This window comes from Leucoraja erinacea, chromosome 23 (assembly GCF_028641065.1).
Source record: "Leucoraja erinacea ecotype New England chromosome 23, Leri_hhj_1, whole genome shotgun sequence".
In the NCBI taxonomy this organism is placed as follows: domain Eukaryota; kingdom Metazoa; phylum Chordata; class Chondrichthyes; order Rajiformes; family Rajidae; genus Leucoraja; species Leucoraja erinaceus.
The window spans coordinates 27,342,964-27,370,573 of NC_073399.1; the positions used below are offsets into that span (position 1 = coordinate 27,342,964).

Sequence of the window (27,610 nt, forward strand, 5' to 3'; positions counted from 1 at the left end):
ACCACTGCCTTGACAAACTGGGGAGATGGGAAGATTCCCAGGCCAGCTCTTCCCCGAGTCACTGCTCCCACCAGGACTCTGTGGCCGAGACTCCGCTTGCAACATGGCTTCGCCGGCTCTCCACTTCCTCCCAGTTTTCACCTCCACCCCTGCCTGAGCCACCTTGGGGTCGCTGGAGTCCCTGTACAGCATCACCTCTCTGGCCCGAGTCACCTTAAACTCCTTCAGGGACAGCTGGAGCTTGGTGTTATTTCCGTAAAGGGCGTTTCTGCTAAGGTTCCTGGGCAGTCCCAGCCACCTTCTGAGAAAGCTGCTGACTTTCCTCTCCAATCTCTCTACAATGGATATTGGGACTTCGTAAACAAGCAGTGGCCAGAGTATCCTTGGCAGGATACCATGCCGGTAAATTCATGCCTTGAACTTGCCGGGAAGCCCCGACCGATCCACTGCTCTCAACCAACTCTCCAGCTCCTGACAGGTTGCCTGGACAGATGCTGTATCCTTCAAGCTGCTGTTAAACACCTTGCCAAGACTCTTCACTGGCCTTTTGGAGAAAGTTGGGATTGGTGGCCCTTCGATGTTGAAGCGGAACCTATCCATGACTTTGCCCTTCAGCACCAGTGACCTTGATTTTCCTGGCTTAAACCTCATCCTTGCCCATCCAATCAGTTTCTCCAACCCCTGCAGGATCCACCTGTCTCCTGGCACTGACTCAGTGGTGACAGTCAGGTCATCCATGAAGGCTCTGATTGATGGTTGGCGCACTCCTGACTTGGTCCGAGGGCCCCGGCACTCTGGCTCAGCAGACTTGACGATCATGTTCATCGCCAAGGCAAAAAGGATCACAGAGATGGTACAGCCTGTGATGATCCCAACCTCCAGTCTGTGCCACTCTGATGTTACTGACCCTGATGAGACTCTCATGCTGAACTGGTTGTAATAGTCCAGGATGAGATCTGCCACTTGGCCCGTGGGGCACATGATGCTTGGCCATGACTGTCTGGATCAGCTTGTGTGGGATGGAGCTGTAGACGTTGGCCAGAGCACTGTCAGGTTTCCCTTGTTCTCCCTGGCTTCTCTGATGAGCTGGGTCACAACTCCCGTGTGCTCGAGACACCCCAAGCTCCAACAGCACCAAAGACCAGGATTGCCAGAGCTTTCTGTAACTATCCTCCAATGCAGCTGAGCACAACTGCCCAACTAGCTTTTCTCTGCTTACATTTACATCATTATTCTAGTACCTTGGGCATTATGTTTTTGGTGCATAGTGGTTATATAGGAGCAAAGATTAAATTTTAATCTCTGAATATAATGAAAGAAAATGGGATCTTAGTGTTTTTTTTAAAAAGTCCCTTTATTACATGTCTTTGCCCATAATTAATACTAAATAATCATTTTATTTTGTGTCTTTATTTTATTTCAGGCGGTAGTATTGATAAACTTATCCATGGTTTGGAAGCTCAGAAAGTGAAGGTGGAGTTGTACAATAAGGGTAACTTCACAGATGCCACTCCACACAACGCAGCATTAAACGTGTCTCTAGCAGAAGAGGTAATCAACTGCAAAATAACTCCTGTCAATGGGTTTGTTGTATTTGAGCCATGGCGTCTCTGTACTGAATGGGACTGTTGTTGAAAGACTTCCTTTGGTGATACATTTTTATTTTATGGCTGTTGCCCCTCAATTTGAACAAGACAAATTAAAGCAGGTTTAAGTATGATCAGCATGTGTTTCAGTTGCAACTGTACTGAAACAGGTCATGTTACAATGAAATGTAATCCATTCATTCCGTGACATGCCACTAGTGAAATTCGTCAGATCAAGTTTATTGCACAAGTACAGTGAGGTACAGGTAGAATAAAAAAGCTAGCTTGCAGCCGCCTCACAGCCACAACACACAAAAATATAAATCATTCATAAATGATACAAATTCTGCAAGGCAGTAAAAAGAAAAAGACTGCAAAAGCAAGATGTTGGTGCAAAACTCATTTAGGAAGTTGTTAATGCACTAGGTGGTCTGTGGTGTTCTGTTGAGATAGTTTAGGATTAATTAAGTCAGTTCAATAACCTGATGGTTGTAGGAAGTGGTGTAGAGCTTCAGTACCTGCCTGATGCTAGAAGAGGGCAGGGTCTGGATGCTGGGGATCCTTGTTTTTAGATGCCGCAGCATTGAGGCAGCGCCTCGTATAGATGCTTTTGAAGGTGGGGTGAGCTTTGCCTGTGCGGAGTCCTCCACTCACTGCAGCCACATGTGTTCCTGTGGATTGGAATTGCCGTACCAGGCCACGATGCAACCAGTCAAGATACTTTCTAAACTGCATCGGTATAAGTCCATTCGAGAATTTGGTAATATGCCAAATCTCTTGAAATGTCTAAGAAAGAGGAAGTGCTGGTGCGCCTAATTCATAATTGCATCTGTGTGACGGGCTCAGGATAGGTCATCCGAGATGGTAATTCCCATGAACTTGAAGCTGCTAACTCCCCACCACCAACCCACCGATGAAAACTGGCATGTGGTCCCAGACGAGCAGTAACCGCTTGTGTCGTTAGCGTGTGCCTGTGCCCACAGTAAACGTCAGTGAACGCCTGGACTCGACACCAGTTTCAATGTGCGGTGGTTATCAGGTCTAATTGGGATTACTTCTCAACAGGTTTGTAGGTATATCGTTCATATACGTGGCAGTGGGGTAAATGGAGGATACCGAAGGTGCAGCTGTGACTCATCACTTTGTCACTTGCTTGATTGGAAATTTTTCTTGTGATTTATTCCTTTATAAAAATGACTGCAATGGTTAAAATTGACTGCTGAATGAATCGGAGAAATAATTATGAATAATGGCCCAGGAATTGCTCTTCACGTTGCTTTTGATATTTAATATGTTTTGTGAGTCACCATGCGCTGTCCGTATAGATAACAGTGGGGTGTTCACACATGAGGTCCATATGACCTGGTAGTCAGGTTTTCCTGATAACCACCGCACATTGAAACTGGTGTCAAGTACAGGCGGTCACTGATGGTTATTGTGGGCACAGGCAACGACACTAAAGACGCTAACGACACAAGCAGTTACTGCTGGTCTGGGCACGAGCAGTCACTGTGGGCATAGGCAGTTACAGATGGTCTGGGCACAGACGGTCACTGTAGGCACAGGCGATTACTGCTGGTCACTGGGCACAGGCAGTCACTGCTAGTCTGGGCATGAGGGGGCCACTGTGGGCACGGGACTGTCTGTCTCGGTACAGTGCAGGTTCTCGCAGTTGTTACAGCTAAAGCAGCAGGATTGTTCCAGGCATCTCTATAGGAGCATGGTGCTGTGTACCCAACACTCCCAGTTACTGTTTGGTGAATGCATGCTGTGGTGATTGAGTTTGGCGTAGTTGAGGTAAGAACATTCTCCCAGGAAGGTCGGAGGGACCTAATTGGTGAAGGAACTTGTGTGAAGGAGGTGTGGCAGAATGTCACCAGGTTCAGAGCTGTCATCCCTAGGCAGGAAATTGCTCAGGGGGTCTCGGGAAGAGCAGTGTAAGAATGTTTGCACTTGGGCCAATTCATGTGGCCACTCAGTCTGCTGCTGTGGGCTGCAGGAGCGGGAGCTGAGACAAACACTGAAAGTGGGAAATCTTGGCTGCAATGTCACGAGAATGTCTCGAGTGTAGGATCCTGGTTGACTTCTCTAATGCACGAGATGCAGTAAAGAGCAGCAGCAGCAGCTGAAATGACCATAAGGTTTGGTAATTAGAACCCACAGGGGGAAAATCTCACCACAAAATTAATTTCCCTTGTTGCACTGCCTTTCATTATTTTAGAGGAGAGATGCACATTCATGCAAATCCATCAAAACGCGAGAAATTAATTTATCAATTGGTTCTAACGCAACGGAAATGTGCGCATCATTGCTCTGCGCTGGCAGGATCAACTGGTCATCTGCATAGTGTTTTGTGTTTCGGGAGGGAGGCGGGGGGGGGGGGAGAGATGGATAGATAATGGTATATTTAGCCATGTTTTTATAACAATCTTCTTTTGTTTCCTGTTCAGGGGCAATATGCATTCACTGCAGTGTTCAACAGCACCATGGTCCATTCGCTGCCTGTCTTGATCAACTTGATCAGTAATGCTGTCCTCATTAGTGTGAATGGATCTGAGAGAATTCGAACCTGGAGCAAGCCATTCCACTTAGTAAGTTGAACACAGCATTTAGGAACATGTAGCTCCACAGCCCTGCTCTGTCATTTACTCAGGTCTCAGCTGATCTATTCTTCCCTCAACGCTACTTTCCTTTCTGTTTTGACATAACCCTTGATGCACTTGGAATTTGATTATCTATCTGAACCTTGAATACATTGACTGACGTAGACTTCACAGCACCCTGGGGTAGAGAACTTCAAAGGCCATGACTGTGATAGAAGAGATTCCTCTTTGTGCATGTCATCAATGGATAACTGTTTATCTTGAAACAATGCCCACTTGTTCTGGATAATCCCATGACTGGCAATTGCCTCTCGGCAGATGTTTCCCGTGTCCAGCTTATGTGACCGTCCATTCACCTCTGACACTGCGGTCATCAGACGAGGCTCAGCTGCCCTTGCACACTGGTTTATTTAAACAAAAGCACAGAAACAGGGAGTTAGATCCAAGTACAGAGTCTGGGATGATGTAAAGCACAGAAATCTCGGTAATATAAGTTTATCCAAAACATAGTTACCCTATGACCTGTATCATCTAATTCTCATTAGATTTTCTCATTAGATTTTCTACATGTCATTCTACAGTACATCTTTGAGTAAAAGGTCTATATTTCTCTCCTTTCATGAATGGGCACATTCCAAAATTCTGGGGCAGGCCAAAGAGTTGTCGCCCTGGATTCCTATTCCTGGGACATTTCCATCAGCAATAATCATTTCAAATTACTCCCTTTTTTGCCCTCTGATTGTTCTGCTATTGCTGTAACACCTTCAGTCTCTTTGAAGGTCTATGCCAAGTCTGTCATCTCTTTATTTCCTTTCTCTAGTTCATGTCCTCTCAGGGAACATTTTCACTATAGTCAGTCTCTTTTTATATATTTAGAGAATTTGTTAATGTTTTTCATTTCTTGCTAGTTTTATTTAGTCTCTTCCTTTTTTGTGGTCATTCTTTGATAATCCTGCATGCTACACCAGTTTTCTCTTGAAGCTAAAAAGAAAATAAAACAAAAAGGGAACTATTTCCTGTATTCTGTACTATTGTGTCGATGCCTCTCTTTTCCAAGTTCGCTTTAGCTGTTTTAGCCTGCACATCTTATTCATTAGTTTCAAGTTTACAGCACTTGTTCATGATATGAAGTGGATGCTAAGGTATTGATTTGCAGTAAATGTCTGCATTGTTTTTTGTGCAGACATTTGAGCAGCCGATACACGCTGCTATTAGCTGCTCTACATCAATCTAGTTTTTAATTTTTCCGAGGTGCCAATGCACCGTTCCAGAGCACACCATCATAGAGAAAGTCTGTATAACTAGAACTGCTTGTCAAGTAGCTTCTGTAGATAAATTATTGATCATATCTTTTGAAGCATACCTATGTATTGTATTTCTGGCTAATAATTGTGGCATAATTCTCAAGTTCAAGTTCACATTTATTGCCACATGCACCAATTGAGATGCAGTGGAATTTGATTTACCATGCAGCCACACTATCAAAAAGAGCACAATACACAATAGAATGTAACATGAATATCCACCACAGCGAATCAACATTCTTCACTGTGGTGGAAGGCAATAACGTTCAGTCAGTCCTTCTCCTTTGTTCATCCGTGGTCGGGGCTACGGACGGCCAGATGTACAGGCCCTCTCGTTGGGATGCTCGAAACTCCGACGTCGGGACGGATGGACACTCCGCGGGTTGGAGGTCCCGAATCAGCCGCTTCCTACCGGAGACCGCGGCTTCACGATGTTATTGGCCGCATGCTGGCGGTCGGAGCTCTTCTCCAGCGATCCCCGGCAAGGGATCCCAGACTCCGCAATTGTGGCATAAATAAAATAATTGTGGCATAAATTCTCCTTGAACTAAGTGTGACTGCTTTATTTTTCCTTGCTATTTTAGACGCTGACTGACACTGACTTTAAGGAGAAGGTTTATATGGCCTTGGCAGTGTTGGGATTCCTTTCAGTGGCATTGCCCGGGTGTTACACCATGGATAATTCACGAGACCGTGAGGTAAATTTCATTGGTTACAACGTGTATTAGTTTGCACTATTGAAACATGGAATATAATTCCAAACTATGAGAAAATATTGCTGAGGGGCCAGGAAACAAGTAATTGTAGAAGCCATTGGTAAGCTTGCATCAGTTTGACTTTCTCAGTCAAGTGCTAGTACATTACATTATTGAGTTAATTGCATTATTGATCCAGGAGTCAAAGTCTCAAAATAAAGGCCAAGCATGCATGATAGGCAGTCATACAGCACGGAAACAGGCCCTTCAGCCCAATTCATTCATGCCAACCAAGATGCACCATCTAAGTTAGACCCATTTGGCCCATATCGCTCTAAACATTTCCCATCGATATACCTGTCTAAATGTCTTAGAAATGTTGTTCTTGTAACCGGTCTCAACTATTTCCTCTGTTAGCTCATTCCATACACCCACCAACCTCTGTGTGGAAAAAGTAGCCCCTCATGTTCCTATTAAATCTTTCCCCTCTCACCTTAAACCTGCATCCTCTGGTTCATGATTCCCCTATCCTATGTTTGGATATAAGGACAGTCAATGAATATGACATTTGTGCAGGGATGTGTGGCCTAGATAAAAAATCAACTGTGTTCTCATTGTATGGTGAAGAACGCGAGGTGCCAAAAGGTGCACTGCTTCTACCTCTTATGTTCAGCACTATGATGCAGTGGTTAGTGCTGTGGTTTCTCTCGGCCGCACCAGTTTCCTCAACTCCCAAAGATAGGCTGGCTGATGGCTTAATTGGCAAATATCAATCATTCCAATGTTGATGGCTGGTGGGAGAATTATACAGGGGTGCTGATTGGCATGGGTGAAGGCTGAGGTTTCCGAGAAGTGGATTGTTTGCGGAGCTGGCGAACTCGATGAGCCAAGTCGCTGCCAATGTCACAAGAAATTGGGACATGATGCTGACAGGAAGTTGTATCGTTTGATCAAAAACAATGGGGCCATGTTACAGTTAAAACATTTTTCATGTTGTTGATACAGACACAAGACTTTTATCTTTGCACTTTGTTCTCAGTGTAGCAATTAAACCCAGGCTGAAGCAGTTTTGTTTATAAGAATCAACAGGGTGTGGTCTGGTGGTGAAGATACATAGATGGTGAAGAGACATTGTCATAGAGTTTAGCAATGTGGAAACAGGCTCTTTGGCCCAACTTGCCACCACTGACCAACATGTCCCATCTACACTAGTCCCACGCCTGCATTTGGCCCATATCCCTCGAAATGGGTACCTGTCTAATTGCTTCTTAACCATTGCGATAGTCCCTGCCTCAACTACCTTCTCTGGCAGCTGGTTCCATGCACCCACCACCCTTTGTGTGAAAAAGCTGCACTTCAGATTCCTATTAAATCTTAAACCAATGCCTTCTGGTTCTCGATTGTCTCTGTGTCCATCCGATCCATTACTCTCATGATTTTGTACACCTACTTTATACACATATGCCCTTCTGCTCACCTTCTCTGTGCTGGCATATTGGGCTAGTCCCATTTGCCTACATTTGGCCCATATCCTTCTTAAACCTCTCCCCCCTATTCATATACCTTTACAAGTGTCTTTGAAATCATAATTGTACCTGTTTCCATAACATCTTCTGGCAGCACATTCCAGGTACAGATTACCCTCTAATTGGAAAAAGTTGCCCCTAATGTCCCTCTTAAATTTCTCTCCTCTCACCTTAAGCTGATGCCCTCTAGTTTTTGAATCCATGATTTTTAAATCTTTTACCCTGGGAAACAGACTTTGTATTCAATTTATCCTTGCACTTTGTACACCTTCAGCTTCCTACGCTTCAAATAAAAAGTCTGATAGATGAAATAGACTTGAGGTACACACTGAAGATCCTGATTATGTTGAATAGCAAGCATGTTGATCTTTTTTGTTGGGTACCATTACTTCAAGAATGCAGTCAAGGTGTTCGCTCGGCGATCAAATTAAATAAATAATGAATTTGCAATGAAAGAAAATGAGAACCAAACGAGAGAACATTGGAGAGGTGTCACACTTGTGCAAGATCCATCCAGTAAGAATAACTTTAGAGAGAAAAAACAGCAAAGACTATATCTAGGACATTGGGTTCAGCTGAATATTGTGAGTGATTTATGAATAGAATTGGTCTGATAACTGCCACTTTGAATTTAAGTTACATGTGGAGAAACTCAAGCTGGTTTCTATTTGCAGATTAAATCTCGCTCTCTGCTCCGGATATCTGGTCTGTTTCCTTCTGCCTACTGGTGTGGCTATGCATTGGTGGATATCCCCGTGTATTTCATCTTGCTTGTGTTCATGCTTGGCTTTGTGATTGCATTTAATTCCACATTCTTGTTTCATCTGGGTGCTATAATTTCAATGGTAAGTAATATCATTAGTACGGTCATTTTAGTTTTGTAAATTAACTATTAAATTGAACAGGCCAAATAGTCATATCAAATGTAATATTATTAGAACTGAAATGTTCACTTAAAAGAAGTTAAAATAAATGTAAGCTATTTATGTGGATTGCAGTGGGGAAATGGATGAAGCATTAGGTTAAATCAATAAACTCTTCAAAGGTTTGCATTAATAGAAAAACTGATACTGAAGCAAATTAATCAATGTATTGTTAACACAATGGATCACGTTCACGGAGATTGATAACATCTGTAAATGGGATAAGTGTACTTTATTACTGGAGTTATTGAAATAAAATAGTATTGAACTAAATATTTTCATTTTTAAAGTTAAATCATCCAATAATTTAAATTAACCAATAATAAATTAATTAGGCAACCTGATTGATTTATGGATATCCATAAGAAAAGGAAACCTGCTGTCCCCGTTCATTTTCACTTCCCCGAATCCATCCCAAATGGTGCAAAATGAACATGATGCTTGGGGCAGTGTCAGAGAGCATTTGAAAGCAGGGTGTGGGCAGGGAAGGGCAGTGGTTGTAGAGGTGAATGGTGCGGTCCTTCAAGGACCAACGTTCAAGGCCACACCACATCTCACTAACTCCTGCAGACAGCCCAGTGGGAATCAAAACTGAAGGGTGTGTAGAGACAGTATTGGCTGCCAAAAGAGATGCATGGAGATTGTAAATACAAGGATCTGCAGATGGTTTACAAAAAAAGCCAAAGTGCTGAAGTAACTCAGCGGGTCAGGCAGCATTTCTGGAGAACATGGATAAGTGACGTTTCGGGTTGGGACCCATCTTCAGACTGAAAAATGTCCTATCCATGTTCTCCAGAAATTTGCCTGACCCGCTGAATTACTCCAGCACTTTGTATTGCATGGAAATTGGCCCGGGCAAAATGCAGAGGTAAGATAAGGGACAGGTTTGAGACCACAGTCAGGAGGTTAGAGATTGAGAAAGGCCCCTGATATCCCCTTGCTGTAAGTAAGCATTTCATTTGTTCCATTTTGGGTCATATGGCAATAAAACACTCCTGATACTCTCATGACACCCTTGGATCTCAGAGGACTACGTTGGGATGAAGCTGGCACACAAGCAGCTTGTTTGACAGGAATAATTTAAAACCACCAGGTGCCCAGTGTGGTTGATATTCAAAATTCATGCTAATATACTCACACAGGCAAAACATCACTGCTGCTAATTTCTCCATTAACCCATTTGATTTGGTCTCACCGTATAGAAACATAGAAACATAGAAAATAGGTGCAGGAGTAGGCCATTCGGCCCTTTGAGCTTGCACCGCCATTCAATATGATCATGGCTGATCATCCAACTCAGTATCCTGTACCTGCCTTCTCTCCACACCCTCTGATCCCTTTAGCCACAAGGACCACATCTAACTCCCTCTTAACTATAGCCAATGAACTGGCCTCAACTACCTTCTGTGGCAGAGAATTCCAGAGATTCACCACTCTCTGTGTGAATCACAGAGTTGTTCCTTCCATCCCTCCCACCACTATTTCTGCAACTTAAAGTTACTTTCATCTCTTTCCCAGTGCTGATCTGAAACGTCCACTCTGTTGTTATTTGAGTTCATGCTGTCTGGCTGCCTGAGCAAAAAAAACAAAAGTGCTGGAGGAACTCAGTGAGTCAAACGGCATCCGTGGAGGGAAATGGACGAATGGAGTTTCACACTGAAGAAGGTTCCTGACCCGAAACATCGTCTGTCCATTCTCTCTGAAATGCTGCATGAACTGCAGAATTCTTCCAGCACTTTGTGTTTTGCTCTAGTTTCCAGCGTCTGCAGTTCTTTGTGTCTCCAGTTGTTTGACTACCTGGTATCCAGTGTTTTTTTGTTTTTATTTCATTGTAAATAATCAGTATTCTTTAAAAGGCCACTGCTAATCTCCCGGTAAAAATCAGTTTCCAGTACAATGAGATGCACTTAAGTAATGTAGGAATTCCATAATATAATTTTGTGAGTTTTATTTCTGGTGACTCAAGTCCATCAGGGTATTAGAGGTCTCTTGGGTACACTTTGAAGCTAATTGAATTGTCTGGGAGAGTCTGACCTTGCATGGACTTGGATATTGATGCATAGATGAGCACTGGCCTGCACGGCACACCCAGTGGCTGTCTCCGCTTCTCTGATCTCTCTTGTTTTCCAGATGCTGTGTCTGATTGGCTGGGCCCCAGCGATGACCCTCTTCTGCTATGCTTATTCCTTCAGGTTTGATCGGATACAGTCTTCTCGAGACTTTTTTATGATCTCTTCAGTCATGGTAAGTTCGGCCTTAGAACAAAACAAGAACAGTGGCTGGGAGTTTGTTGCTTCTTGTGAAAGAAGAAAGTCTCACTTTAAGAGTAATGATCTCAGGATAGGCATATGTCTAATTCGAGGATATCTGTGGGTGTCCAGCAGTAATTATGTTTGCAAGCTGCAGGTCGCATCAAAGAATCACCACAATCACCAAACAGGAAGCAAAATCTTCAGTTATTATTTTACACAACTATATTTCGGCACAGCATCGAGCTTAATTTGCCAAGCCAAGCGTATCATACAGAGTGGATGCAAATAGTCTGCTCGGCAATTTTAATCAGCTAGAAATTGATCCCCTTCACTCCCCCATTTGCCTACATGTATTTTTTCTCATGTATCCAGCTATCACCCCACCTGCCTGTTCCTCAACCCTCTCCCTCCCACACCTGGCTCCATCAGCCGACATTCCCCACCCACCACCAAACCTGGCCCCACACATCACCCTCCGGCCTCTGTCTCACCCCTTGCTCCCACTTACACAGACTGAATGTCTCCCCTCTACACTCTCAGTCCTGATGCAGGGTCTTTAGTTGAAACACCGATCATTCCTTAGCCTTCACAGATGCTGCTTGACCCGCTGAGTTCTTCCAACAGTTTATCTTTGACTCCAGATTCCAGCATCTGCAGCCTCTTGTTTCTCCAGTTAACTTCAGCTTGCTGACGTAAAATATGTTGATGCAGAGTAAACAAGTCTGTGGGTTCTACTAATGCATGGCATGTTACTGTGAAATGTGGAACTTTGTGGTAGAGGCACTATTATTAATAATTAAGGCCGACCAGGCAATATGTTGCAACAACTATTTGTGGGAACTGATGGTAGCCATTATGTTCCACAATAAGGATACCTCTGTAAGTGTCCTACAGTTTGGGTCATTGATTGCAGAGAAATAGAGCTATGAAGCATGGAAACGGGCCCTTCGACCCAGCTGGTCCATGCTGTAGAGAACATTGCTGGAGTAACTCAGCAGATCAGCCTGCATCTCTGAAGAACATGGATAGATGACACTGAACAAATTGTCATTCTTATCTAATCCTAAGATTCTGTCGCTGAGCTGCACCACCGAGGTGTGGCAGACAACGACCTCAGGCCCTTGGTCCAGGAGATTATCTACTTGGGTTGAGTGGTGTAAAATTGGACAGTCATGAGGGATTGGAGAATGTGAATTCTTGAATTTGGCTTCTTTCCTTTATTCTGGTGAACAGGGTGCAAACTATAGTCTGTACCATGGGGTCTGATTCACTGTTAGCAACTATGAGATTTTCCAAGATATTTAGATTTTTGCTATTATTAAAACCACAAAATCCAGGCCAAAATTTGACTGACTTTATAATTTCCGATGTTTCAATAAAACAATTTATTAATCTTCCTTTGGGGTTTCAAAGTTGTATGTTGATTTTTATTAATTGGATAGTGACTGAACTTATCAAAAATATATTTTCATGCTGTTTTTTGACTCTGCTTTTCTGTTTTCTTGTAGATCAACATAGCTTCAGTCAGTCTAGTGTTCATAGTCCGGCTCATACTGAAAGAGACTGCTGCCACTATACTGCACTGCATATTCTCTGTCTTTATTCCTCCTTATGTAATTACAGGATGCTTATACTTCACAGCCAAAGTAAGAGTTATTTTACGCAACCTGTGTCAATGTGTAATAGAACTGTTGCTTATTAAATATGTGCAGCGATGTTGCTTATTAAATATACCTGCAATGCCAAGGTTCTGTTGTTAATCCCTCATTGTGCAGAAAGCATCACTTCCACACAATGAGGGAAGACTCACAAAACCTCTGTTCATCGCACCAGCAGCAAGGACTCAAAATATCTAGGCACGCTTCTGACCCTAGCCATCGGGAAGATTAATCATGTTCATTGTTTTGTGTTACATAAGCCATTGAGTGGTACCACCCTTGGGGAGAGAAACTGGCCTCTGAATGATGAGGCAGGTGCGAGGGAAACAATGCCAAGCGCCGTGCTATGGACTGTTACAAATTACACTGAGTTCAGGCGGTCTAGTAGCCTTCCCTTTCTTCAGTGAGAGCATTGGTGTTCCACACCTGTGCCTGTTCCCAGCTGATGATGATAATACTTTATTGTCACTTGTAGGTAGCTAGGTTCAGTAAAATTCTTTGCATGCACAAAAGGGCCGCCACAAAGATAACGACACAGTTGCAAAAAGTGCTCATCCCTTCTTCACCCCTCTATGCCAGGCCCCCCTTAGCTCTTGGTGGCTTCCCCACACCGGGTCCCACTTTGTTCCCGGTGACAAGGCCCCTCGACCCTGAGGCTCCGTCCTCGGCCCAACTCCATTCGAGACTCTGACCCGACCTTGAGGCTCCGACCTGACCTTGTCATCGGCCCAACCTCGAGGCACCCACTCGTCCTTGGCCCGACCTGACCTTGTCCTCAGCTCAACTCGATCTCTGGGCTTCAAGTCGATTTCGGGGCTCTGACCCGACCACTTTGCTTCAACCACTTCTCCATTGGCAGCAGCACCCCTGTGGGGCGAGTCCTCCTCCGTGGGCTGACTGCAACGGGCGGGGCGGGCCTGCTGATAGGGAAGTTGAAAATACCATTGAATACCGCATTAGAGACAGACACCTCCTTCAAACTGAGCTCATTGGACCTAGACAGGGAAAATATAAATAGAAAATGGGTCTTTTGAGAAACTGGTTCTGAACATAGACAGAAGGCGTGCTGTGAGAATTACAATGTTCTAGTTGATGTTGATCTAGTAGATCTAGTAGAAGTTGATGTGATAATATTAAAACATGATAAATACTTGGGAAGAAAGTCCTTTCAAAATATCCCTGTAGTAACAGAGCAGTATCTTTACAAGATGAAGGAAAATGGTTTGTACATTTTGCTTTTTGTGTTCCTCAATCTACATTTCAAAGAATGAAACAGAACTTGCAACATAAATTTAAAAAATGGTGCATTAAGACGTACATAACGAGAACCAAGTTGTAAAACTAAAGTGCAAGGGCCCTTGTAACCTGCATTCAAATCAATGATTTGATTTTGCCTTCTGTTACTGAATTAGGTAAGTTTTAAGATCGTTGACAGCAGTGTTGCAATTGAACATCTTTTTTAAACCCTCGTGCTTTATAGTGTTAGCGGCAGGAAATAATAATTGAAAAATGGCTGACAGAAACTTTCTTTGGATCTGGGCGAAAAGATCTTTGTATAAATGATAAAGATGGGCTGTGAAAATGAGCGTTAGATAATCTTGGGAACAGTTTTGATGAACCCCAAAATGGCTTGTTGCTGAATGGTCTTTCTATTAGTCTCTTTTATTGTGCAGTATCTGATGACTACACTTAATAAACAATTGCATTTTAACCTATGCATTTAGTTTTGGTGCATGTATTGAATTATTGATTCCAGTTATGTTACACGTCTTTAAATTGCCAACCTCAACGTTCTCTGATGCCACTTGAATACACAGGTATTTCTGGATCATAAGGATGAGCCCAACCCAACATTAGGAACCTACCTGCAATGGGAAAATAATATCCTGATAACTATCATCTCAGTAGGTATTACTTTCTAATCATTGAAATGAATACATTTGTCAAATACAAGTTTGTTTTTTACAAATCAGGTAGAAGTGTAGAGTAATTCAGCATGAAAACAAGTTCTTCAGCCCAACTGATCAATACTGACCGAGATGCTCATGTAAGCTTGTCCCATGTTTCCACATTTGTCCCATATCACGCTAAACCTTTCCTATGAACCTGCCCAAGTGTCTAAACATGTACCTGCCCAAGTGTCTTCTTAATGTTGTTATTGTACATGTCTCAATCACTTCCTCTGGCAAGCTGTTCCATATACTCACCATCTTCTGAGAGAAAACATTGCCCCTCAAGTTCCCTTCTCATCTTAAGCCCTGAGAAAAAGTCTATGTGATTTAACTCTTTCTATTTCTCTCATGATTCTGTATACCTCTAACTTTATACACCCGTAAATATATGGAGGGAGGGAGAGGGAGAGGGAGAGGGAGGGGGAGAGGGAGAGAGAGAGAGACCTTGTAATTGAGCGTGGTAAGTGTGGTCTCCTTTGAATAATCCTGTGTCTTTCTTCCCTACTGTCATTCATAAGTGAAGGCTTTTGTGTGGAGGTTGATCCTTGTTAAGATCATTGCACAGTTGTTTCTGTTTGGGGGTAATAAGCTAATGGTCGCTTCAGGAAGATAGATCATTGTCATACTGAAGAGGCTCACCTGATGCATACGTCACTATGACATGAATATTAATCAGTGCAGCTATGTACTTAGACCATTTTTTCTCCAAGCTTATGTTTTTGCATTGTGTTATATAATCAATGAGCTAATACAACAAATGGTGGTTTTACTCACTTAGATGAACCCATTTTGTTTTGTGTTTTAGCCGTACATTCAGTGTATAGTTCTACTATTTGTACTACGGCGACTAGAACAGATTCATGGAGGAAAAGCAATTCGAGCAGATAAATGTTGCAGGTTTGTCAACTTCACGGACTTAATAAATAGCCATGTCAAAACTGTTTCTTAAATACTTAAGACCTGATCTAGATATTAACAACATGGATGGCATGAATCTGGGCTTGGGTGAGACCAGAACATGTTTGGAATATGACACCAATGGAGTAGGAATCTGTGGCCATGAGGCAGAGGTTTGGATCCTTCGTTTTCATGGACCTCTGGAGGGTGGAAGGCAAAATTTAGCTTGAACGTATTTCTTGTGAAAATAAAAAAATATGATAGTCTAATTTCTCCAAATGTTGAACTATTTATTTTGGTTTCTGGAAAACATGTGATCACAGTTCAATTTGGATTCTATTCCTTTTTCAAGGTAAAATTAATTTAGCATCATTCTTATTTTTTAAAGAAGAAAATGTTTCTTTCATTTTAGAATTCTTCCTTCAAAAAGGAAATTCAAACTCAACACAGAAGAACCCGAGAATGAGGATGATGATGTCAAAGCGGAGAGGGCGAGGGTTCGAGAGGCTTTAACCTGTCAGAGCTGCGAGGAGGTATTATACACATTACACTGTGTGGTAACATGGATTTCTTTCTGAGAAAGGATCCCGAACCGAAATGTCCCCTAACCATTTCCTCCAACCGCTGACCCGCTGTGTCTCTCCGGCACTTTTGCTTGAAGTTCCATCATCTGCACTTTCTTGCATCTCCTTGGTTTTGTTTTAGATGCTCAAACTCACATTTGTTTGTGGATTTTGAAAATTAGATATTAATGTTCAGAATACCCTTTAATATTTTTTTGATGTTTTTCCTGGAAAATGACAACCACTATTTGCAACCAGCTTTGATTAGCACAGACAGAAACAGAGTCCCACTTCACGGTTGCCACTTTAGTCACAGCTGTGTTTCACAACGCATGCTGCAACCAAAACCACACTACTTTTGAGAATTATATTGTGCCTCAAATATATTTACAGCCTGCAAAATGTCAAATCTGCCAGTAAACAGCAGGTTTTGCTTTATGAAACGTGTAGGTTGATGATTCTATGGTATCGTGTTGCAGTATAATTAATGCAGCTAAAAACATGTATCGCAAAATATAGACATTATTTGATGTCACAAACTAAAGAATCTGACTTTTGACAATATGACAAATTCAATTGGTATCTACTAATCGGTACATTAATTTATTAAAATTAGATATTCTGAATCTTTTCAGATATTTCATTTAGTTACAAGAAATTCGTCATTTTAATGGCATCTTTAAAGTCTGAATTAATGTAAAGTCCAGAAATAGAATGAATTTGCCTGTTTGTAGCCTAGTTTTTAATCTGGCAAAATAGTTTTTTCTTTAAATTCTTTCTGTGCTGGAAGTAATTTACATTGATTATTTTGTGGGTTTCATTTTGCATCACTTTGGACAAAAACTAAAATATGTGATGTGCAAGAATAAAATGCCAGTGAAATTCTGAATGGCTTACTCATCCAGGATTTAGCATCAGATTTTCTTACTGTGCTGTGAACAATAATTTTGCCTTTACAAGAGGTTTTTTTTTAAACTCCTCTAGTGGAGCATCCTTCCCTGGTTTTAACCCTATTCCAGAAATCCACCTTTTGATCTCATTAATAATAAGTATTCATGACCCCTTGTTAACCACTTTATGATATATTTTTACATGAATATAATTACACAAATTTGGTAACATTTGCTCTTAGATGAAATTCAAAGGATTACTACAAGTAGTTTTTCTATAATTGATGTCAAATATAAGTTGTGCCTTGACACTTGTGGTGCCAAAACACCTCAAGGCAAAACATCTTTCGTTGTTGTGTCAATCAGGGATTTGAAGAAACATTGCCATCTAAAGGTGCTGTTGCTTTGACTGTGGCTCATTGCTGGCTTAACCGAGTGCACACTTCACTGCAGAGTCACAGCACAGGAACCAGTGCTACTTCGTCAAAGACAGTGCGGGTGGCTGTATCACATAAACATGTCTCCGTCAGACAGAAAACAGGTGCAGGAGTAGGCCATTCGGCCCTTCGAGCCTGCCTCCATTCATCACTCAAAAAGTGCTTGTTTCAAAATTATAACTTTCCCTTTTGACCAGTGTGTGCCCGATGCAGGATCAATAAATGGTCATGAGAGCTGTCAGTAAATCTCTTATACTGGCAAGCTGTCAAGCCTTGTTCTATTGTAGATGTAAAATTGAAGATAGTGCAGAATAATTAAAAATGGACAAATGCAATTTATTATTGGCAGGAGGAGCCAGGATTGGCCTTTAATTTTCTTTCAATTATCACATTGCCAAAAGAGCAACATGCTGATAGGTATTGTCATCTGTTCGAAGAGTAATCTCCCCACCTGCGTAAAGCCGCTTTCAGCACCCAAGGTGGAACTAATTCTGACTATCGTGCTTGTTCAACTATTGGGATGTCCTATCCACAGCTGTTTAATATGTAATATTCTCATTCAGGTATTTACATCAATCCAAAGACTGCCCCAGCTTATTTTTGCAAACACCCACCATCCAACAACCCTTTGAGAATTTAACGGTCCTAGGCCTTTTTGGTTCCTTACTGTCTTCATTCAATCCCCATGGGCACTGGACATTTCAGATGACCGGTGCTTAATTTAGGGATTTTTCTCCTTAATACCTTCCACTCTTGGTTCTTGTTCCCACCCAGTCTTTCTGTCCTGCCATGAACTTGCCTTCCACCTTAGCAATTCTGTCTAATTGCATTAAAGCGTAGTTTATTATAAAAGTAATATTCTTGTGGACAATGACAGAGGCAATTGGCAATGTCAGATAAAATGTGTTTGGTGCAATGAATGTGAAAATGTTGATGTGAAGATGCTTATGCCCTGATTTTCTTAAGTGGCTGATGGATTTACTCCAGTGACAGACTGGTATGTGGGTGGCTAGGGATGTCTGTTTGCAAGTACAAGCAGGACATTTTAATTAAGAGATTTATGAAATGTTCTCCCTTTTTAATTATGTAGAAACCAGCGATTGTGGTCAATAAAATGCGTAAAGTTTACTCGGGAAAGCTGCAGACCTGCAAATGGTTTTCAAAGAAAAAAAGTAAAAACACTGTGGCAATCAAAAATGTTTCCTTTTGTGTAAGGAAAGGTAAATATATTTTTTTGGGCATGATAGTTTAAATGGTCAAATATAGATGGCAAACAGCAAAACCCCCCCAAAAAACAATTGAATGAAGTGCATGTAATTGGCAGATTACAGACCAATTTGATTTATCTTACCTCTTATTTTCTCTCCTCCCCCCACCCCTCCCTCTCCTCCACACCTCACACCCAGGTTTTTAACCTCTACGAGACCAAGTGGGACCCAATGGGCCCCTTTCCCTCAATATTCCACCACTCGCCCATAGCCCCCAACTGTGCAGGCGCAACTGATGTTTTTAAAGTTTAAAGTGGCAATAACCTGTAAAAAATAAGATCAATGTGAACCCATCTCACTCTTCCTCCAGTCCCCTATTCCCCTCCTCCGTTATCCTCCCTCTCCCCAGCCTCCACCAACCCTCCTCTGCTTCCTCCCCTCACCGCCTCCTCTCCTCTCTCTTCCCACTCCCCTCCTCCATTACCTCGCCTTCCCTCTTCCTACCCCTATCCTCCCCCTCATCCCCCAGCACTCCCTCCCCCTCCTCTTCACCATCCCTCTTCTTTTCTCTCCCCTCTCCCGTGCCCTACCTCATCTCTCCCTCCCTCTCCGTTCCCCTACCCTCAGTCACTCCCTATAAAAATAATAACAAAAAACAACTGAACGAAGTGCATGTAGTTGGCAGATTACAGACTAATTGGGTTTCTTGCCTCTTCTTCCCCATCCCCCACACCTCGCACCTTGGGTTTTTAATCTTTTATATCACCTGATGTGTTTGTTATTCAATTAAATAACTTGTCTTTATATCTCTATTATCTGTATATTTATTTTATCCTCTCTCACCTTCCTGCGCCCCATTCCACCCACATCGCCCCCTCTGTCTTCACATTTCACTCCTCTCCTTATCTAACATCCTTTTTGTCTCCTTTTCACTTCTAGCCTTTGTCACTTACTCCACCCATCTGCTAATCAACTCCTCCCCTGTATCCACCTATCACTTGACAGGCTCTACCCCACATCCACCTCTTTTCCAGCTTCATCATCCCCCCCCCACCCCCCCCACCACTTCAGTCTGAAGAAGGGTTCCAACATGAAAGGTCTTCTGTCCATTTCCCTTCACAGATGTTGCCTAACTTGCTGAGTTCCTCCAGCTGTATCTCTCCCTTGTCACAGAGGAGTGGTTACATTGCCCAATGAAACCTCATTACTCATTGCTGTATTTGCATAATGTGACCACAGATTCTAATTATGAAAGAATGAAAAATACTGCTTATTTTTTTGCCATCTCTAACTGTTTGAAAGTGCATAAGGATTGCTCCACACATGCTGACACACGGCAGCAGCTGCAAAAAGTAATTTGGCATCTCTTCCATAATACACAGTACTTGTACCAATAGTTAAATAAAGTACTGCAGTAAAAGTTTCCCTTGCATGAAAGACTTTCTGCTTGATGTATTTTTCTCCAGGTGAGGTTCTGGGATTACTGGGCCCAAATGGTGCTGGGAAAAGCACTACGATATCCGTGTTAACGGGAGACCTGGAACCATCCGCCGGTCAGGTATGTTGTTGACCACAACATGACGTGTATAAAACATGCTGAGCACATTACAACCCTGCAGTTTCTTTTTCCTTTGTACCATTAGTGCTCCAAAATAAAGTGGATCAGTATTGCAACAAAGGTAAAGGACCCCGATTTTGCCTCACTGCACAATAACTAATTGAAACTTACTTACTTTACTTACTGCCTATTATGCCTCTTGGCATGTAGGGCAGCAGCTTAGGTCCTCCACTCCTGTCTGTTCTGGGCACCACCCCAGGTCCGGTCCATTGTTTTCATTCCCTCCTCTACAGTTCGACGCCAGGTGGTTTTGGGTCTCCCTTTTTTCCTTTTCCCTGTGCAGGGCTATTCTTGGGATGCTGTCTGGTTCTCTTCTCAGTATATTGCCAATCCCGTTCCAGCGCCTTCTCATGATGATGATCCAAGCTCTCTAGTTGGCATTGGATATGGTGTTTGGCCAAAATATTCGAAGGATTCTTTTCAGGTTCTTAGTATGGAAGTGACAGCTGGTTGATGTCGCTCACTGTCATTCTCCAGCATTCCCAGCCAGATAGGAGGGTGGAGAGGACACAGCTCCGGTATAACTTCAGCTTGGTCTTGGTGCTGCATTGCTGGGACCTCCATACATTGTTTAGCATCCTGAAAACATTCCTAGCCTTGTTTAGCCGGTTCTTGATGTCATTGTGTGCTCCGCCATCGTGTCTGTCTTTGCTACCAAGATAGGTAAACTCCTCAGTTATGGGAAGATCGTTTCCATTCACTTGGATTGTCAAGGGGTTTTGGATGTTTAGTGTCAATTCTTCAGATTTTTTCTGGTTTATCTTCAGGCCAATTTGTTGTCACTGAGACAGGATGTTTTTTCCTGTATGTGCTTGTGAGTGTGGGAGACCAGAGCCAAGTCATCAGCAAAATCAAGGTCTTCCAATGCTGAGAAAAGGATCCATCATATGCCTCTTGCTTGGTCTTCGGTTGTCTGACACATCACCCAATCAATAATAATAATAATAATATTTTTATTGTCATTGCACATAAGCACAACGAGATTTGGTATGCAGCTTCCATCCGATGTCATAACATAAATAACTAATAAAATGTAGACAATATTGAAGAGTAACGCCAACATCACACACCCTTGTTGTACTCCTGTCTTCACCTGGAATGCGTGGTTACTGTTCCCCACTCTGCAAGAGAAGTTGGTGTAGAAACTCTTAATAACTTCCACCATATGCTGTGGGATCCCATACATTCGTAGTATGTACCAGAGGCTGTCTAGGTGGATGCTGTCAAATACTTTCTCAAAATCAACAAAGTTGATGTATATCTGTCTCTGCCACTTTGTGCACTTTTATAATGTTACGAAGGGCAAATATCTGGTCAATGCATCCCCTCCCACCATGAAATCTGGCATGTTCTTTCCTGAGCTGTTTGTCTACTACTTCTGAGATATGTTGTATAATAATCTTTGCCAGAATCTTGCTTGGAATTGATAGAAGAGTGATCCCTCTCCAATTGTTACACTCTCTTAAGTTGCCTTTCTTTGGTATCCTAATGACTCCTTCTGACAAGTCATCAGGTATATCCTTCCTTGCCCAAATAGCTGTGAAAAGTGGCACAAATACTTCAGCTGCAAGTTCTGAGTCTGCCTTGAACAGTTCTGCATTAAGGTTATCTTGGCATGGGGCTTTTCCACTTTTGAGAGACTTAATGGCTGTAACATTTTCCTCCTTAGTTGGTGGTTCGGTGCTAAGGTTCAGGTCATCATCTGCTTGTTGGGTGTTAGCCTTTATTATGGGCGGTGCTCTATTCATTACTGCATTAAAGTGTTCCGCCCAACAAGCTTCTTGTTCTGCTTCTGTTGTTATGAGTCTTTTCCCTAATCCTTCCTCTATTCATGCATCCGTGTGCTGTAGTTGAATTATTGACAGTGCTGCACCTCTTCCCCCAGTCATTCACCAGTATTTACGTGGAAAGGTACGGTTCCCAGTAATCATATTATTGTACATCCGACCAGAGCAATATCCTTTATTCAGGATATTCATTCTGCAGACTTGTAACAAAGGAGATTGCCAATTAAAACTTCAGTATCAACTATCTGCATTTATGTAAAGTGACCACAAGCAATCCTTCAGACTGAAGAAGGGTCTCGACCCGAAAGATGTTGCCTGGAGTTACTCCAGCATTTTGTGTATCTTAGGGTCAAATATATCTTCTGATGTATGAACATCTGGCGTCTCGAGCATCTCACAACAAATTATCCTTTACCACAACCACGAGCCAATCTCTTCCCATCCCCTTCCACCCCACCATCTTCTCCACTAACAAACAAAATCATCAAAAGTCTTTCAAAGTGTATTAATTTATGACTTAATGGTATAACTTATCAAGTAGAATTTTAGCAAAATACAAAGTGCTGGAGGGTCAGCCAGCATCTCTGGAGGGATCCCGACCCAAAACGTCCAAAGAATGGTCCTGACCCAAAACATCATCCATCCATTCCTTCCTCAAATGCTGCCGGACCCGCTGAGTTCCTCCAGCACTTTGTGTTGTGCTCAAGATTCCAGCATCTGCAGTTCCTTGTGTTGCCAAACAGAACTTTAGGTCAGTTACACTTCAGAGCAACATTAGTTCCATGTTAGAACATAACTTGAACATGCTTCTTTTGTAGGTGCTGATGGGTGATTATTCAGCTGATGGTTTGCAGAGAGAAAGCTCTGCAGAGACCATTGGCTATTGTGCACAGATAAACCCACTCTGGTCTAAGATTACTGTGCAAGAACATATGGAGATATATGCAGCTATCAAAGGACTTACTAAAGAAGATGCAGCAAGTGCTATTAAACGGTAAGGAAACATCAAAAGATCAAAGTAAACCTGTGACTAATTTCAAGAATGAATCATCGGTAATTATTTTTCAATATACTTTTTAGAGTTTGCTGCAGTAGGTTGTATGTGAATTACAAATGAAGCAATGATAGAGATAGAACCTAGATAAACATGTTGTGTTTGAGTTGCTATTCAACATCTTTGAAAACAGGAATAATTTTGTCTTTTTATTGCTGGCAGCATTGTAAAAGCACTTGAACTGAGGGAGCATCTTCATAAACCAACAAAGCAAGTCTCCACTGGAATAAAGAGAAAAGTATGTGTGTGCTGGTGGTTTGAATGTGCCTTATCTTGAATGAATGTGGCCTTGTCCTGTATCAAGGTGGCTGGGTCTGGAACACTCTGCCTTCTGGACAAATACTACACCAATTGGTTCATTACTTCACCAGTGGAGGAATTGGCCATCTTTAGAAAGATTTTTTGAGAACCTTATTTAAAAAGCTGTTTAACAATGTAGTTTATTGTGAGATGTTAAAGGAATTCTCAGACCATCAGGTTTCTCTCCAGGCCAGAGAGAATATCCGTGTGAACAACAGTCGCTCAGAATCACAACAGTGATACAAACACTATCAGAGGGGTATGAAGGAGAAACAATGCACGTTCCTGTTGAACATGTTTCTGACTGAATGGGAACTAAATAAATTAGTTTTCAGTTTGATAGATTTCACCTGAATGTTTACAATGTAAATTTAAAACCTTGACACTGTTTTACATGTAAGGCAGAGTCCATGCTGAGTGGAAAGTAGGATGAATATTTGGGGTTAATGGCATTCATCATGTGCTTATTTGAACCCTGCTACATCTATATTCCTATATTGCAATGACTTCTAATCCACTGAGTTTTTCAATGTGTTTATCTTGCATTACCCAGCATCTGCTGTGTTCTCTTTTATTATCCGAGACTGGGCGTCAAATGAAAAACAATGCGTTTCATTTCCCACGCACACAAAGATTTACAATAAAACAATTAGGGGTTCCCTAAATCACTTAAAATATTTACTTTATGGAAGTTTGCAAAATTGTAACCCATTTAGTTAGCTGTTGTTCTTTGAGATCTTAGATATAGGAGCACATTCAGCTTCATGACTATTGCCACCGATAATTAAATTGCGCATTAATAAGAATGTGCTATAAATTAACGTGTTTATTTTCTTTTTTTGAAGTTGTGCTTTGCACTGTGTATGCTGGGCAATCCTCAGATTGTGTTAATGGATGAACCATCCACTGGTATGGATCCTAAAGCTAAACAGTTCATGTGGTAAGTAACAAAATTATTCTACTTTAAAAGTAATCTAGTGCACTTTGTTGGCAATGGAGGCCGACTATGTCGGGCTGGTCCAGCTGTTCCAGGAACAACTGTTGATCCTTGCCTTTACCTTGGGACAGCTGACCAAAACAGCACGTTAAACGCTGGCCTTCTGACCAGCTGCTGAATCAACTCCCCCACACCCAGAGCTTAGTTTCCCGGCCATTGAAGCAGGGACCACCTCCCCCTTCAGCAGCTCCCTCAGATGTTTTAAGGAACTTGGAACATGTGCTGGTATGGGGCCTCTGCTGGAGGAGCTCAGGCAGCATCGGTGAAGGGAAAAGGATGGACGATGTTTTAGGTCGAGACCCCTCCTCTGGACTGAAAAGAAAGCAAACCAGTATAAAGAGGATTGGTGGGACAAGATCTGGGGCATGATAGGTGGATCTAGCAATCTGGAGCACACCTCTTCCCATCTGTTCTCCTGTCATCCCCTTCCCCGTCTCTCCACTGCATCTGTTCTCGAGATGAGGCCTTCCACTTCAGGACACTACTTATTTGAGATGGAGTGGGTTAACTCCTCAGCTCAGAGATAGATAATGAGAGGACCAAGCATTACGCATCCGACACAGGTGCCCCAGTGCACCAACCATCTACTGACACTGTGGGACCACGGGCTTACCCCATGCAGGTTCCAGCATGCTAGTTGTAAACAATGAGTGACATCTGTTGCATCTCCAGTATTGGTTGTCTGGCCTTTAATATTTATTGCATATCATTTCATACTCTTGAAACAATTTACTGCTGCCCTTGAGATTATGGATATAGCTGGATTTCCTATAATTTGAAAGTGAAAAGTGGAATCTGTTGCAACTATTTCAAAATCTTCCCTTTTCTTGACTTTAACTTATTTTAGTTCTGGTAAATTTGACTCGTTCCCCTTTTGTAAAGGTACAATATCAAAATACAGGAACTGGTGTAGATGTAAGTTATAATGCTATAGGTAGAAAGTACAAATTCACAGATAAACATGACAAGTGAATTGTGAGAAATAACATTTTATACATGTAATATTGCTAACTAGTACCAGTTTATGATGTGTTTATAGGTAGCTGAGATTGCCTGGATTTTACTCGTTGCTACTTGTAGTGAAACTGAATTGAGTGAAGACGTGATAATGTTGCTTAGGAATAGGCATTAAAAAGTATACAGTTTAAAAACAAAACTGTTAGTAAGACAGTGAAATATGGATTAGCTTAGTTGTACATGGGTACATTGGCTTTATTCAGCACCTAAGGAGCAGATATGGAGGTGGATATTCACTGGAAATGAAACTGAAATTTTTCCCATTCTTAAAGAAAATTAATTTTTATGGATATGGGTTGTATTTAACTAATACTATTTTATGACTTGCACAATGTGTCCAACGAATGCTGAATTTGTAAATGAAGTTTAATATGAGACCATTTATTTTTGTACGTTTCAGGAGAGCAATTCGTGCTGCGTTTAAGGACAGACAGCGCGGCGCTATTCTCACCACCCACTACATGGAGGAAGCTGAGGCTCTCTGTGACCGCGTGGCAATCATGGTGTCGGGACAACTGCGGTACTTCCTTTGTGAAATAGTCTTGCTAGAGTAGACGATAGATCACGTGTTAAGTAATGTGTGTAGAGCCTGCAGGTGTTTAATGGCATCAGTCGTGCAGTTTTACTTTAATTTGGTTTTGGTGCCAATTTGATTACAAAATGCCACCATAAAGGAGGCAAATGAGCATTGAATCACTAAATCCCTAGTCAATTCGTCCCTTCCCACCCGAACCACCCCCTCTCCAGGCACTTTCCCTTGCAACCACAAGAAATGCTACACTTGTCGCTTTACCTCCCCCCTTGACTCCATTCAAGGACCCAAGCAGTCTTTCCAGGTGCGACAGAGATTCACCTGCACCTCCTCTAACCTCATCTATTGCATCCGCTGATCTATATCGGGTGAGACCAAGCGTAGGCTTGGTGATCCCTTCGCCAAACACCTCCGCTCGGTTCGCACTAACCAACCTGATCTCCCGGTGGCTCAGCACTTCAACTCCCCCTCCCATTCTGAATCTGACCTTTCTGTCCGGGGCCTCCTCCATGGCCAGAGTGAGGACCACCGGAAATTTGAGGAGCAGCACCTCATATTTTGCTTGGGCAGTTTGTACCCCAGCAGTATGAACATTGACTTCTCTAATTTCAGGTAGTCCTTACTGTCTCCTACCCTTCTCAGCTCTTCCTCAGCCCCCTGACTCCTCCTCTTCCTTTCTTCTTCCCAAGGGTTCAGTCTGAAGAAGGGTTTTGGCCCGAAACGTTGCCTATTTCCTTCGCTCCATAGATGCTGGCTCATCCGCTGAGTTTCTCCAGCATTTTTGTCTACCATTGAATCACTAAAAGCGCTTTTAGTTGGTCATTTCTTGCAAGCACTATTAATTTGTCGGTTAATATTTATGTACCTTTATTTACTTGAAATTTATAAATTGCTAAAACACAGATAGCAACATTGAATACTGGTAATTGTATGTGCACATAACTAACTGTGTAAAAAACAAAAAAAGATTGCTGCTGAATGAACCTGAATTTGTGGTGTCAGTTGATGGATGCTGTGGGGTGTGAACGTACTGGAAGTGATGTTACTTTGCGCATTAGTGCTGGCTCATGATATGTTTATATGTAGCTTAGATTGTCTTAATTCTACTAGCTCTAACTTGTACCAAAACTGAACTGAATGAAGATGTGACAATGCTATTGTGTCAGAATCAGTGTTTAGTAGTGTAATAAAACATATACAAGAGTTGGTAGGACAAGTGAAATGTGGATTATCTTGGTTTGCCAACAGGTGTATTGGCTCCATTCAGCATTTAAAGAGCAAATATGGTGGTGGATATACACTGGAAATGAAACTGAAAGATGAGACAAATGAATCGCAACTAAAATCTCAGCTTCATGCAAAAATAATGCAGATCTTTCCCCATGCTTCTCAACAAGAAAGGTAAAATGATCATTGTGTCTTATTAACACAAAAATGCTGGAGAAACTCAGCGGGTGCAGCAGCATCTATGGAGCGAAGGATGCTGCTGCACCCGCTGAGTTTCTCCAGCATTTTTGTGTACCTTCGATCTTCCAGCATCTGCAGTTCCTTCTTGAACACATTGTGTCTTATTTGCCTTGTTACATCCTGATACTTTCTGATCTTAATGATACAACTTTATTTATTGCACTATTGTGTTACATTTTAATGCAATGTTATTTATTGAAAGCTGTAAATTGGATATAATTTTAAATCGGTACCAGTGAACAGGGCACGGCAACATGATCTATTTGAATCGCACTGGTGGCAGATATTTCTAACGTTTTAATACTCTTGCAAAGTGTACATTTATAAAATTAAGACTCAGAGTT

The 27,610-nt window shown here is 42.1% G+C and overlaps 1 protein-coding gene across 1 annotated transcript in view; it reads left to right on the forward strand.

Moving 5' to 3' along the window:
• abca5 (ATP-binding cassette, sub-family A (ABC1), member 5) overlaps positions 1-27,610 on the forward strand; it is a 90,299-nt gene that overhangs the window by 57,731 nt on the left and 4,958 nt on the right. Inside the window, exons 20-35 of the mRNA XM_055654157.1 lie at positions 1,424-1,551; positions 4,037-4,177; positions 6,078-6,191; positions 8,389-8,559; positions 10,768-10,881; positions 12,398-12,535; positions 14,365-14,451; positions 15,305-15,396; positions 15,809-15,929; positions 18,377-18,506; positions 19,961-20,052; positions 22,718-22,893; positions 23,116-23,191; positions 24,099-24,193; positions 25,668-25,787; positions 27,048-27,200. Of these exons, the coding sequence (XP_055510132.1) occupies positions 1,424-1,551; positions 4,037-4,177; positions 6,078-6,191; positions 8,389-8,559; positions 10,768-10,881; positions 12,398-12,535; positions 14,365-14,451; positions 15,305-15,396; positions 15,809-15,929; positions 18,377-18,506; positions 19,961-20,052; positions 22,718-22,893; positions 23,116-23,191; positions 24,099-24,193; positions 25,668-25,787; positions 27,048-27,200 (1,948 nt within the window). The remainder of the gene's footprint in view (positions 1-1,423; positions 1,552-4,036; positions 4,178-6,077; positions 6,192-8,388; positions 8,560-10,767; positions 10,882-12,397; positions 12,536-14,364; positions 14,452-15,304; positions 15,397-15,808; positions 15,930-18,376; positions 18,507-19,960; positions 20,053-22,717; positions 22,894-23,115; positions 23,192-24,098; positions 24,194-25,667; positions 25,788-27,047; positions 27,201-27,610) is intronic.